This window comes from Grammomys surdaster, unplaced genomic scaffold, assembly GCF_004785775.1.
Source record: "Grammomys surdaster isolate TR1022 unplaced genomic scaffold, NIH_TR_1.0 125635, whole genome shotgun sequence".
Classification (NCBI taxonomy): domain Eukaryota; kingdom Metazoa; phylum Chordata; class Mammalia; order Rodentia; family Muridae; genus Grammomys; species Grammomys surdaster.
The window spans coordinates 1,425,494-1,440,991 of NW_021620473.1; the positions used below are offsets into that span (position 1 = coordinate 1,425,494).

The 15,498-nt window shown below is 40.0% G+C and overlaps 1 protein-coding gene across 3 annotated transcripts in view; it reads left to right on the plus strand.

The window, feature by feature from the left end:
* The window catches only part of Nell1 (neural EGFL like 1), an 829,837-nt gene that overhangs the window by 83,443 nt on the left and 730,896 nt on the right, over positions 1-15,498 (plus strand). For all 3 annotated transcript variants that reach the window (XM_028787438.1, XM_028787439.1, XM_028787440.1), the window contains exon 3: positions 6,546-6,696. In XM_028787438.1, coding sequence (XP_028643271.1) covers positions 6,546-6,696 — 151 coding nt within the window. The remainder of the gene's footprint in view (positions 1-6,545; positions 6,697-15,498) is intronic.

The window sequence follows — 15,498 nt, forward strand, 5'->3', positions numbered from 1 at the left end:
AACTTAGGGCCTTGCATAGTCCTTCCAAGCATTCTAACAGTAACCAACATCCTCATCTCCTGGGAGTTTTGAGGACAGGGTCTCACTGTGACTCAGCGTAGGCTAGCTGTGAACTTACTATGCAGTCTGGGCTGGCCTCAAACTTATGCAATCCGCCTGTCTCTGTCTCAAGTATGTTCTGGGAGTAGAAGCATGCTTCACCATACCTGGAACATCTGGTAACTGTTGGACAGTATGGCTAGACATTTTCTTCTTGATCTCATAACTTCAGTGACATTAGGATTATGACACGTGATTTTCCTCCAGGCATCTATAGCATAATGTAATTGTCTGTTTTCTACTCTTAGATAGCTTTTGATTAAATAACAAAGTCTTAATCATGTTGTAGAGATCTTTTATTAGTCTCCCTGTGTGTTTTCCCATTCTGTGGGTCAAATGGGCAGGCACCCATACCTCTTTCCCTTTTCCTTAGTCCTATGCTACTGAGTCAACGTGGGACGATGGGAATGGGCAGGTTGATTCTGCTGAGTTGCCGGGGCAATGTGGAGAAGCAGTCTAAAAAGTTACGGTGTTGAATTTTCTTCCTGATATCATCAAATGTGTAAGGAGGGCTCATCCGCCTCACACATCCTCTCATTAGTGAAATTATGGGGGCACCCTGATGTCTCTTGGTTGATTCAAACAGTAATTACAAACATTGATTAGTACCATGTGTCATAGGGTTTCTTAGGCTCCATCCCCTAACGGAAGATTTATTATTCCTTAGGCAGCTTGCTATGGGAGTGCACTTTGTCTCAACAGGTTGGGTTATGCATGGTGACGCTCACCCCTGTCGGATGTTTTATTCAGGAGCGGGCAAACCAGATCACTCTTATTAGCCAAGTAATCAGATCTCTATTAGGTGTGTACCAGTAGTAGATGTTGGGTGCACATTGGTAAAGGGTCTCTCATGGGATCTACAGTAGAAGGAGCAAGATATTATTTTAAAAGTTAATCACATGCAAAAATGATTGCATACACAAAACTGGTGGTTGTGCTATGAACAGTGGGGACAGAATACAGAGACTCAGCTGGCCTGAAACAGTCAGAGAGAGCTGGTTCTTGAAAAAGCTGCTGTAGACAGGACAGCAGTGTGAGAGTGCTGTGTCCTGGAGGAAGGGCAGTGGGGCTTACAGTGCTCTGATGCAGGGGCACTGGTGGAGTGGGAGATAAGAGGAGTGACAGGTAAGCATGGTACCAAGTTTCTTTTACCTGATAGCATTTGCCTCATTAGGGGTCCTGCTTTCATTTACTCAGTGTTTCCCGGGTGGATGCAGAATACTCAGCTGTGGACTCATGATGGGCACTTGTCTCTATCCACAGACATAGACACCAAGACCACAGAGTGACAAACAGCAGATACCACAGAGTTAGAAATGTGTTCTGTAGGATGAGCTGGCTTGGAGTCTCTGCAATGGCCTCCTAGCTCAGTGTCCTTTATAAAATTATTTAAATTCTCTAAGTCTAGTTTTCTATTAAAGCTAGAGGAGGTAACTCAGTAGCAAAAAGGGGTCCTGAAGGTGGATTTTGCTTTTGTCTTTCTTTTTTAACATTTTACTATTTTTAAATTTACATATATGAATGTAGGTCTCTCTGTGTGTTTGTATATGTGCCTGCAGTGCCAGAGGAAGGCATCAGCTCTTCATCCTCATTCTTCTTCCCTGTGTTCAGCACTCTGATTTTGTTCATTTGCTCTATGATTGAACATATTTCACAGATTTCAAGTTGATATCTATGCTTCATGCTTCTTACAAACTCGATCCACATGTGCAGTTTCCTCATTCTCTCTCTTGGATGGAATATTCTCAAGGAACACTGAACATGCATCACCGTGGTAGAACATGGCAGCACGACATTTGCTCCAGGGGCTCGTTAATTCATTTCACTCATTGCTCTTTCAACTCTGGGAAGAAGTCAGCTTCTGTAGAGGCGGTGACATGCCAGTATTTGAGGAACTGAAATCTTTAAGTATTAATTTGGAACTTGAACAAAGAAGAGCAATTATAGAATCTGGGTGCTTCATAGATGGAAAAAATACCCTCTTTTGCTCTATGTCTAGGGCAGAGTAAATTAATTAACAATAATGAGAAGATGTTCAAGCTGAGGCATCGTATAACTTGATCCATTGATCTTCAGCAGTTGATTATGGAGTTCAAAGAGGAGAAGTATTGTCCAAGGTTACTCAGCTAGTTATCTGCCAAACTCAGCGCAGTCTCGGTGATGTGCGACCTGCTCTGGAGTTCAGGCCTCTATGCTGTGTGAAGTGGGGTAGCTTTGTGAGTTCTTTGAATTCTGGCAAGTGCTTACTTGACAGCAACAAGATCATACGTGAGGTCTCCACGTATTCAAATGAGCATTTCTCACAGTTCCCTCTGGTAGGTAGGTCTTTTTCCTTTAATATGCCAAAAATGTATGAAAAGATGCATGAAAGTTAGGATGCAAAATGCTCAACCTTCAAGGCTTGTAGTTCTGACTATTCGTGGGTGTCTTGTACAGAAGAGGAGGGATTGGCTCCAAATATAATTTTCTTCAACAAGATATCTATACTGGCATTAAGAGAAAGACCAATTTATCTCCTGGTTTTGCATATTTTCTGAGTGCAATATATGTAGTTATTTAAAGTAAAAATATAAAGTAAGGAAAATAAATGGAGCAATCAGTGTGTCTAAATTGGATGCCTTTGCATCAGGCACAAAGAACGGGGGTCAGGCAATGAATAAATAGATATACTTTCAATCAAGGAGGTTGCAGTCTATCAGGGAGAGAAAGTAAATAGCACAAAGATTGGTTGTCACATAAGGAGGTAATGAACTGGTCACAGTCAGTGTGTAATGATGAGTCAAAAGGAGTAAATACCCAGGGTTGGAAGAGGGACATTCCTGGATAACCCCCATTGGACGGGGTGGCTTAAGGGTTGCAGTGAAAATTCAAGGAGGAGGATGCAGGCGTTTACAGAGCTCCCTAAGAAGAGTGCAGAGACAGAGGTGCAAGGCAAGGATGTGTTCTTCTAGCAAATGAAGAAGGGTGAATGAGATGCGGTGGAGAGATGCATTAGATGGGTCCATGGCTGACTTCACTGGCCTTATGATGGAATGGGATTTGATCCCATGGACAATGAGAAGTCACTGTACAATCTTAGCAGGAGGCTAACATAATTCAAATGTATGTTTTCAAAAGAGCATTTGGCTGTTGTGTGCAAGATGGGAAGAAGGTAGCATGGAAATTGGGAAACCAGTTAGGGGTCAACAAAGAATGTCAGGAGGGACTAGAACATGAGATATGAGAGGGAAGTTGGGGAGCAGCAGATAAATTACAGACATAGGAGTCAGATCACCTGCTCTTGGATTGGACATAGAAGCAGAGAAGTGGGAAGAACCTAGGACAGTTTCTAGTGCTTGGCTTGAGGATTAGGTGTTATGCTTACTAAGACTGAAAATCAGGGTGTTTGAGGCTGGGTCCAAGAGTGAAAGTCTTGTAACTATAGGTGTTTGAAACATTGACTAGATGTCCGATGGCCACAGTAAGTAGGGAATTGTGTATGTGAGTCTATTGTTTAAAGAAAGCTTACAGCTGTGAATTTTAATATGGAGATTTTTGGCCAGGGGCTAGATACCCAAGGACAAGAGAGAGGAAAAAGGACAAAAGAAAGCAGACAAGTTCATTCTAGAAATCTTTTTTTTTCTGGCAATAAATATAGATGAAGGAGAATTTTGCTTAGCACTAATATAAAAAAAATAAAGTTAATAAAATTTGGCCAATGTTATCTAGTTTGCAAGATAAATTGCTACTGTGTTTAGTAAAATTTGAAGATATCTCAGAAAGTGCCCAGGTAGGATCTTGAAGAAGACTTTGAAACATTTTTTTCCTTTTTAAGATTAATTTATGTTTTATATTATGCATATGCATGTATTGCCTACATGATGTCTGTGGACTATGTGAACACAGTGCCTATGGAAACCAGAAGTGGGCCGAGGATCCCCTGGAATTGAAGTTACAGACAGTGGTTAGCTGTCATGTGGGTGCTTAGAATCAAAGCCAAGTGTAAGAACAACAAATGCTCTTAACCACAGAGCCATCCTCCCTAGACCCCATAGAAGCAATACTTAAGTGGCTTTCTCTCATGTTGGCCTGTAGTAAGGTATAACCACTGTCTGTAACCTCAATTCCAGGGGATCCTAGGCCCACTTCTGGTTTCCATAGGCAATGTGTACACATAGTCCACAGACATCATGTAGGCAATACATGCATATGCATAATGTAAAAATAAATTAATCTTAAAAAGGAAAAAAATGCTTCAAAATCTTCTTCAAGATCCTACCTGGGCACTCTCTGAGATATAGCCATTAATGATAAGCAGTGATGAGTTTTCAGTGGGCTGAAAAGTGAGTGTCAGGCATGTGGGTTTTGCTGGTGTCCTGCCTCTATGGGACAGACTGCCTGTATGGGACTCTTCAGCTGGAGAGGCTGTGTTGTTCTTCATTACGAGAAACAGCAGCTGGTTGTCTCATAAGCTAAGCTTCAAGAGCTGTGAGAAATCACCTTGTTCACCCCCTCCATGTACATGGAAAGATTGAGCCTTCGCCCAACCATTGTGGCATTTTTCATTTTAGAAACCACTATTTAGTTTCTAAGATACACCAAGATCCTAATACAGGCCTGTAATGTGGCTTACACAGACTCTAAAGTTTCCTTATCTGAACTGGTTTCTCTCATTTAGAGAAGTAACCGAACGATTATCACATGGTCAGAGAGTTGAGCAGTCTACAAGAGCGTACCACTAAACACACCTTCAAAAATTAGTTCTTTCACTTTTTGAGATGATAATATAATTGCATCATTCTCCTCTTCTCTTTCCTCTCTCTGAACCTTTCTAATTGCCCCTCCTTGCCCTCTTTCAAATTCATGGCCTTTTTTTTTCATACCTTTTTAAAATGTAAATTCTTTTTTAAAAATTTTGTATTTGCCGGTCAGTGGTGGCGCACGTCTTTAATCCCAGCACTTGGGAGGCAGAGGCAGGCGGATTTCTGAGTTTGAGGCCAGCCTGGTCTACAGAGTGAGCTCCAGGACAGCCAGGGCTACACAGAGAAACCCTGTCTCAAAAAACAAAAGAAAAACAAAAAAATTGTATTTACTGTATTGTATTTCCTATATATTATATTTACACTTCCACTCATTCTCCCCTTCAATACCTCCCGTACCCTATCAAATTCATGACTCCTTCTTTAATTATTACTGTTATACACATACAGATACATGTATGTATATGTATGAATATGTGTATACACACGTATGTATATGTGCGTGTGTGTGTATAATCTACTAAGTCCATCTGGTGCTGTTCATTGAACATATGTTTAGGATTGACTACTTGGAATTGAATGACCTATCAGGAGGCTCATTCCTGCAGAACATTGGTTCTTCCTTTCTCAGAGCCATTGAGGGCCTATCCCTCTTCATCCCTCATCCATATTGGCATGCCAAAATGATATTGTCATTATGCTGGTCTTGATTAGGCAGCCATATTATTGTGATTTCCTGGGTATAACTTCCCTGTCACATCTAGAAAATACTATCTAGTAGCAGACCTCCTGGTGCTCTGAGTAAACACTGTAAAAGCCAAATGACCTTTGATGGTCACTTGCCCTCCTCTGCAATAGCATCCCCATGCTTGATCCTTTGGTGTCCAGTTCTTTTGCTGGGAGATGAGCATGAAATAGTGAACAATGAGCAAGCGCCTAGAGAGATGTGACGAAGATGCCTCTGTCTTAGTGTGCAGATGCTGGAGACAGAGGCTCCTAGGTAGAAGCAGGATGAACAGGGTTCATGTACCTCTAGACCCTGCAGACCCTAAAGAATATGTCATAAGGAATGCAATCCAACTCAGGCTTACAGAGTTATTCCAAACCCACTTACAGAAAACTAGCGTGAATTGTGTATTGTCTTATTCTTCAAGCAAAGGTGGTGTTGCCTGCCATTGTTAGTGCAGGATCTCTGCTAGGTATAAGACAAGGGCAGGGCTTCTAGATGCATGTTGGGGGAAGAGAAGCCAAGTCCACGAGGAACATAGAATTTGAAGGCTATTAGTTATTGTTGGGTCTCGCCAGGTCTGAGATTCTCTGACTCTCAGAACCCCACTTTCCCAACCTCCAACATTATTTATGGCCACTCTATTGATTTTTTTCAGAAGGCCAAATTGCTCATTATCCCATCAAAATTTATGTCAGAAAACCATTGTCTGGCCTATTGTGACTTGTTAAAGTGACACGTGGGCCTGGTGACAGAGATAGCATTTCTGGGGTTGTTGAATGGATGTAGCTGTGAGGGGTGATGAACAGTGCCAGAAAATGATAGCTATTGATAGAAGAGGAAGAAAAAAAAAAGCAATCTAGGTTCTTAAAAGTTTCACTTGTAACTTGACCCCATTTTTCCCTCCCATGCTTCTGTTTTCTGCATCTCTCCTTTTCACCAACACTCAGTTTCTCCTGTGCCTCTTTCTTGACCCCTAGATGTACAGAGAGAGATCCACTCGGCCCCTCACGTGAGTGAGAAGCTGATCCAGCTGTTTCGGAATAAGAGCGAGTTCACCTTTTTGGCTACAGTGCAGCAGAAGCCGTCCACCTCAGGGGTGATATTGTCCATCCGGGAGCTGGAACACAGGTAGGAAACACTTTCTTCTTTTAATTAATTAATTAGTTTCTTGAAGAGCATCTCATTATATGTCAGTGGCTGGTTTGAAACTTACTACATCAACTGACTGTCCTTACTCTTTTGGTGATCCTCCTGCCTCTGCCTTCTGTTCTGAAAATATAGGTGTGTGCCCCATGCCTGGTGAAGAAAGCTCTGTACATTTTCAAGAGTCTTTTTGGAATGAAAGGACTACATAAGATGCTTTGGACTCTAGGGATGGGGATTAGATTGAAACATGTGGCAGCCATCTGGGATCTAGTTTCTACTGAGCACATTAATGTTAGAATTTACTTCGCAGTAAGAATTTACTTTGGGCAAAAGGTTGTGTACTTATTTTTCAAAGGCCATTCATGAGTATTTATTGTCTATCTTCTAATTTACTTCATTTGTACAAAACCACATCCTACCTAGCATATTTTGGTCATCAAACAAGTTAATCAGTTGTATTTAAGAACTTTCTGTAAGCCTCCATTGTGTGTTTCCATGGAAACTGTACTTGACATTGGATGTTAAAGCAAGTATCTCCAAATGTTTACTCTGAGGTTCTGAGAAGCTAGTAGGACCATGGACAGATGAACACCAAGATGCTTTATGGATGCAGGATTAGAAGCTCTTCTTGATAAAGGTAGGCAGGGCCAATCCTACCTAGGGTTGTACTAGTCAAAGAAGGCATCAGAGAAAATGATGGTTATATAACAAAAATGTGAGTGTGGTAGATAGTTTCGTGTGCACTTGCTGTCAGGCCCAACAACTCCAGTTTGATTGCTGGACCTACCCATGTGGTAGATGGAGAGAACTAACTCCTGTAGGCTGTTATCTGACTTCTCTTTGTGTGCTGTGGCGTGTACACAATCATACACTTACACACGTAAATAAATACTTGACAGTATGAATGGGAAGAAATGGGCAGCATTGTAAAAAACAGGTTCCTGGAATTTAAGAAGGATCAGATTGTTAGGTAAAGGTGGAGGTTTCACAAAATTCCTGGGGAAGGGAATTTGGAGTACACAGAGATAGATGTAATACAGATGTAGGAAGAAGCTTGGTCACTGTAAAACCAATGCTGTTGTTGGAGACCTCGGATGCAAGTCTCCAGAGGTACAAGTTTTAAGTTTAAGAACACTCATGTTACTCTAAATGGGCTGTCTCCATCAAATCCCTTCACTCAGGGCTCAGAGAAAGGGGATGGAGGATACAGGCCTTCTGAATCAACAGGATTGATACAGGTGTGAACTCAGAGACCGAGGCAGCATGCACAGGGCCTGCATGGTCTGCACCTGACAGGATCCTAGGGCTGAAAGAAGAAGTAGACGTAGGCCTGAAACTATCTCTAATTGATAGGCACTTGCAGTTGAAGATTTAGTTTTCTCCAAGAGAGTCGCATTGGAGAAACAAACTACCCTTTAGATTATATATGTATATATACACACTCACACATACACATAATACACATAATTTTCTCTATTTTGCCCTACAAGTCCTTTGTGTATACATTATGGCTTCTAGTTTCCAGTTTTTGTGGGATTCCTGAGTGTGTGACCCAGTGGATGTTTTCCTTGTGCCTTTTTTGGGACTCTTTTCCCTCTGTTTGTTTTACTCTGTTCTGACGTGTTAGGATTTTTTTCTTCTAATGTTTTATTTTATTACTATCCCTTAGAAGCCTGCTTTGTTTTCTAGTGAGAGACAGAGGAGGTAGTGGATCCAGATGGAAGGGGAGGTGGGGAGGAACTGAGGAGTAGAGAGAAACCATATTCGGGATATAGTATATGAGGGAAAAATCTATTTTCAGTGAAAGAGGTCAGGGAGAAGAACACTTATGGCTGTCGTAATTTTCAGTCCCCTTCACAGAGGACTTTATGTCTGAGAAAGCTCAAAGTAATGCTGACTAGGTAAACCAAATATTTAAAAATTTTGGTAGACTCTTCATCCCTCTTGCTCTGCTGAAAATACTTCTGAAGAGCCTTCTTTGTTCCAGGGACTGTAACAAGTTCTTGTGGAGTAGTTAAAACAGAATATTCTAAGGATTTATGAACCCTTGAGGTGTCAAAGCATGGCCAAAGAAAAAGCTAAAAATTAGTTAACACAAATCAAAGGGCAACACCAAGCACTGTGTGACCTTTGTAATTTTGTCAAGTGCTGAGTTCATTGACCATTGAGACAGTGATTAAAGGGGGCAGTGTGCAGGGATCATTCCTGAGTGGTGGAATCCAGCAGGGAAGGAAGGAGTAGCCTCAAGCAGGAGGAGCTGTGTGTGCTATCACAGAGGTGAGGAAATAGGGTGTGTAGGTTCTTTATTTCTGTGGGGTCAGAAAGGCAGTGTAAAAGCCAACTTGGGTGAAGCTTGAGAGTTTTACTTGTGGGCTTGCAGTAATTGTATGGTCAACAATCTATAGTCAAGAAATTTTATTTCATTTATTTATTTTTAATAGTATGGCATTTTGTTAATTCTTTGAGAATTCCATATAATGTATTGCTATCATATCTAGCCTAGTTCCTCCTCATGGCCGTTTTGCATCCTCATGCACACACACACACACACACACACACACACACACACACACACATGTTTTTAATGAAAAATTATGCCATTTCCCTGATTCCTTCCCTCTAATCTCTCCCATGCTCCACCCTCTTGCTACTTCTTGAAATTATGGCCTTTTTTCCCCCTTAAATTACTATTGTTTTACACACACACACACACACACACACACACACACACACACACCTAAATATATATCTACAACCTGCTTAGTCTGTTGAGTGTTACTTGTAGTTACTTGTGTATATTTGTATTAGATAACCAGTTAGGAGAGTCATTCATAGGGAATGCCATTTATCCCACTCTCAGCACTTTTAACTCTTCTTTAGAGAATTCTCTGTTCAGATCCATAGACCATTTTTACAGCATAATTTTTTATTGTTTTTTGAATTCTTATATGTTCAGCAATTATATATATAGTTATATATATTTGAGAATTTCATATATCTTGATATGTGTTATATGAACATATAAAATAATATATATGCATGCATATGGTACACACACACTGGCATACACAGACACAGACACACACATATACACACACACACACACACACACACTCACACACACACATACACACACACCCTTGGGGTATCAAAGCATGGTCAAAGAAAAAGCTAAAAATTAGTTAATGCAAATCAAAGGGCAGCACCAAGCACTATGTGACCTTTGTAATTTTGTCATATATATATTTTGTCATATAAATATATATATATCTCCTATGTCAGACATAGAGCTCATGTTGCTTTGGTTAATTTGGAGTCTTTTGCAGTTCTCTCTCTCTCTCTCTCTCTCTCTCTCTCTCTCTCTCTCTCTCTCTCTCTCTCTCTCTGGATATTAGGATTTTTTTCTGAAGACTGAGGTTGAGATTGCATTGAATCTATAAATAGTTTTTGGTAGAAAGGTCATTTCTGTTTCAATATTAACTCTATTAAGTTACAAGCATGGAGATATTTTTCCATTTTCTGATTGCTTTATCTCTTTCTCAGAGGTTTAAAGTTTTTATTGTAGAGGTCTTTCACCTCGTTGGCTAGGTTTATTCCTCAATATTTTATTTTCTTTGAGGCTACTGTGAATGGGAGTGTGTCCGTGCTCTTTCTCAGCATGTTTGGTTTTGGTATATGGAAAAGCTATTGATTTTTGTAAATTGATTCTATATCCCGCCATCTTGCAGCAGGCATCCTTGGCTTCTGGCTCTTACCATCTTTCTGTTCCCTCTTCATGATGTTTCTTGAGCCTTCAGTGTAGGAGTTGTAGACATATCAACTGGAGACCAGTACCCCATAGTCAACTGTTCTTTGTATATTGATCAATTGTGGTCTTTCTGTAATTGTCACCATCTGTTGCAAAATGAAGCTTCTTTGAAGCCTACACTCATTAGGCATCAAACTGCTTCTCAAGCCATGCATCTGGAGCTAGTCCTGATGGGACAGTTGGCTATTTTTATTTTTAATTTTACGTGTATATGTGTATCTGAGTGTGAAATTTGCATGAATGATTACAGTGCTTTCGGAGGCCAGAAGAGTATATTAGATTCTCTGGAGCTGGAATCACAGGCAGTTGGAAGCACCTGACATGGCTGTTGGGAACTGAACTTGGGGACCCATCTCTCTAGTTCCATAAGTTGATCTGCCTGTTTTTTAATGATCAAGTTTGTTCTCAGCCTCAAGAGATTTAGAGGAATCAGCCTCTGATTCCTGTGGATGAGTTTTGTCAATATTATGAACAATAGGTAGGTCCACACAAGATAACTTGTGTGTCTGTGAGAGATGTGGGTAATTTCAAAGTTTACTATGTGCAGAAGTTTGAATGTCAAACCAAGGCTCAGCTTTCTGAGCACAGAAAGGCTGAGTTCTTTTGCACCCCTCTCTAACTTGATGGGGCAGGAATGTGAGGATCTCCATGGTAGCTGCGACAAACAATTGCCTAAGACTGTATAGAAGTCTTCAGTTGCTTGTTAACAAGCACAGACGGGAGCTTCCCAGCAGGCAAGAAGCATATTGGCTGGGGGTTTCAAAGTTGGTCTGGCATGAGTTAGTGTCCCACCTTTGTCACATCCTCCATCTCATGTCTTGAGAGCAATTTCCTTGTCCATGATATATAGGCAAGAATCTAATTAGCACAATTGCTCTAGAACCATAAAGGAGAATACATATTGAATTGTTATTCCTCAACAGGTAAACCTTTCTTTTCCTTATGTCTAGAAACTTTAGCACTTTGTTTTTCCTTTTGGATTAAAATATCTTTAGTTTGAGAAAGGACTTAAATACCGTGTACAGCCCAGAGTCCTTCAACGCTGTCTTTCTTATGTCCATAGCAGACCTCTAAAGAGCTCAGGGTTACTGAGCTGAGAGTCTGTTCATTATTTTCCTCAATAATAGTAAACCTCAGGTATCAACTAAACAAACTAAGTATGAAGGAATAGATAAGGGACCCCCCCTCTGGATTTTATGATTTCTTCTCCCACACTTGCACAATTTGTATAAGCAAGACAAAGCAGAAAGAATCGACAGAAAAGACTATGAGTAACGTAGAAGATCGGATTTCCACCTTTAAAAAGATTAAAATATAGCCAAGAGACTCAACATGTGATAAAACGGAGAATATATAACACTGAATATTTAGGAATTAACTTCCCTCCCCCATTAGTCTCTCCCGAGGATATCTTTACCAAGTAAGAATCTTCTATCACCTTTTCAGGTTGTTTTCATTATTTATTAGAATAACAGTGTCTAGTGGGACAATGTCCTGCAGACACTGAACATGGGCATTTTTAAATATAGCAGTTTTAGAGAATTTCATACTTGTATATAATGTATTTTGATCATATTTACTTCCATTTATCCCCCAGACCCACCTGGTACCCTCTCATTATGCGCTGTTTATTTTGTACTGCACTGATTCCAATTTGTGCTGCTCGTACGCACACGAATTGATGTCATCCACTGGAGCATCTACCTACCAGGGCCCTCGACCTTAAAGAAAACCGACGTTCCCTCCCAGGGAAGCCATCAACTGTCAATAGGCCATCTGACCAGGTGTGTAACAGCAGGATTGCACAGTGTTTCTGGAAAATCCAACCCCAACAAATGTCAGTGGCTATTCTCAATCTCTCATGAATCTCTTCTGCCCTAGTCTTAAGGGGGCTCAGGTCTATTTTCTGTCTATGGATTTGACTATTTGGGTTCTTGCATAGAAATAAAGCATATTCCACATGGTTTCTGATTGGGTATATTCACTTAGAACAGAGTTTCCAAGTAAGTTCACTCATATAGTAGTTTGTGTCAGCAATTCTCTCTTTTTAGTGTACTGTTTGAAGTTAGAAGTTTTCATTTATCCATTTGTCAGGACATTTGACCCGGATATTCTCAATGCTGCTACAGTGAATGTTCCCATACACAATTTATGTTTTCATTGTGTTGGATTCATATCTAGAAGTGGACCTTCTGACTCAGATGGAGACTCTTCAAGTTCATGAGAAACTCATATACTGTGGCTGAGCAGCTAAGAGCACTAGCTGTTCCTGTAGAGGACTAGGATTTGATTCCTAACACCTACCTATAACTGTCTTTAAATAGAGTTCCAGGGGATCTGTGGCCCTCTGGTACCCACCACTGGCACTGCACACACATGGTGTGCGTGTGCCTGTGTGTGTGTGTGTGTATGTGTGTGGTATGTATGTGGTGTGTTGGGTGTTTTTGTGTGTGCAGTAAAAACATTCATATACACACAATACCTTTTCAAAAAAGTAGCTTCACCCCTTACATCCCCAGTTGTGTACGAAGGTCCCATCTTTTCCACATCCTTGTCAAAACTGGCGATTATCCTTCTCTTCGATTGTAGCCATCCAGATGGCCGTGGTGTGATCTCTGTTATGTTTTAGCGCTATCTTTACTGGATGGCAAATGATGTTGAGTGTCTTTTCATGCTCTATTGGTCATCTGCATATCTTTGGAGCAATGTCTGTTTGGATTCTAACTGAGTCATTTGTCTTCTTAGAATTGATTTGTCATGGTTCTTTTTGTTGTAGAGACACATCTCTGACCAGATGTTGGACATTTGCCCCTTACTCTGTGGGTTTTCTTTTTTGTTTCTGTGGTGTTATCTTTGGTATACAGAGTTTTAAAGTTTGATGATGAGCACTTTCTTTTAATTGCTTGTGCTTTTGGTGCTGTAGCTGAGACCACACAGCCTGAGCTAAGGCTGCTCAGATGCACTCTTAGGTGTTTTTTTTTTTTTTTTTTTTTTAGATTTTATGGGTTTAGCTCTTAGATTTAACTCTTTGATGTTTTAAGTGGTTTTATTTGTGCATGCTAATTATATGTAACAGTGGGTTTAACTGAGATGTTTTCACACACCTACATTATGTATTTTCATTCCACTCATCCCTGTCATCCTCTCTACGCTTTGCCTCGATTCGCTAACCATCCTTCTCCCTAACTACCCCTACTCTACATTTTCATCTTTAATTTAGAAACCCCCAAAAGTAATTAGGATTCTCTCTAGGAGTGCGGGTGAAAGTTCGTTTTGAGGATTATGTGCACCTTACCAGTGGCTACAGCAGTAAAGAAAGTGTTTCTTCCTGCCCTGTTTTGGATAGATTTTAAGTTAAATTCTGTGAGTGGTGGATGGTAGGGGTTTGACTTCATGCTTTGCTAAGGGACATCAGTTATCCCAGTGCCATCTGTGGCTCTTTTTCTCCCCAGTGAATTACTTTAGCATCCTTGTTGAAGACAAACTAACCATTATTGTGTGAATCTATTTCTGGCCACTCACTCCATTTCATTGATATCTTGATCACCGTGACAGTGTTGTAGCTTTGTTGTAAGTTTGGTAGCTGGAAGTGCAAGGAACCAACCTCACTGTCTTTTAAAGGTTGTTTGGTTCTTCTGCTCTTCATGACTGTGCATGTTCACATGAGGACTAGCCTGATAATTTCTGCAAGGAACTCAACAGAGCCTTTGAGGGGTTATTCATGAATCAGTTTCGGGGTGTCCCCTTTCATAACAGGACAATATCAATCAATTGATTCAAGATTATGAGATAGCTTTTTCAATCTCCCTTTTTAATTTAAAGATATTTTCTTTTTAGTTTTCAGAGTATTATTTTTGCTGATTTTTAAAAAAACTTATTCCTAAGTAGTTTTTCAAAAGGATTTATTTATTTTTATTTAATGTGTATGAGTGTTTTGGGTAAATGTATGTCTATGCACCACAATGTGTTCATTGCGGGCGTAGGCCAGCAGAGGACATTGGATTCCCTGGAACTGAAGTTACATATGGCTGTTAGCTGCCATGTGATTTCTGTGAACTGAACTCAGTGCCTCAATTGCTGAGGTATCTTTTCTGCCCCTTAATTAGTTTTTGATGCTATTGTAAATGGAGTAGAGTTTATAATGTAATCATATTGTTCTTCATGGCTTTTATATAATAAAATGGATTTTATGTAATAACCTTATGTTTTGAAGCCCTGAAAATCATTTATTAGTTAGGGTGATTTGTTTATGATTTCTCTATATCAGATTATATTGTGTGTAAATCTTTCTGTTTTCTTCCTGTCCTATCTTCCTGCCTTTTATTTTGTTCTCTTGCTTACTTGCCTTGGCTAGAGCTTTCAAGCACAACATGAAGTAGGAGTTGTAATACGCTATTTCTATCCTGGTCCAGATTTTAGGGAGAAAGCTTGACATTTTCACCACGGAGTTTGCTAAGTGTGGTGTTCACAGATAGTCTTAACTAGGTTGAAGGTTCTGAGTGCGTTTCTGGTCATGTTGAAGAGCTTGCTTTCTGCCCCCCTCAGATGAAGTGCTTTTGTTATGAAGAGGTATTGATATATACATATATATTTATATTTATAATATTATATATTAACATTCTTTTCCTGTATCTACTGAGATTTATTATGATGAGGTTTTGATAGTTTTTTACATTCTCTTCTTGTATCTATTTAGATGACCAGTAGTTTATGTTGAAGTGGTGTATTACATGAATTGAGTGAAAATTTCATTTTATTTATTTATTTATTTATTTATTTATTTATTTATTTATTTATTTATATATATGTGAGTACACTGTAGCTGTCTTCAGACACACCAGAAAAGGGCATCAGATCTCATTACAGATGATCATGAGCCACCATGAGGTTGCTGGGAATTGAACTCAGGACCTCTGGAAGAGCAGTCATTGCTCTCAACCACTAAGCAATCTCTTCAGCCCCATGAAACTTCTTTT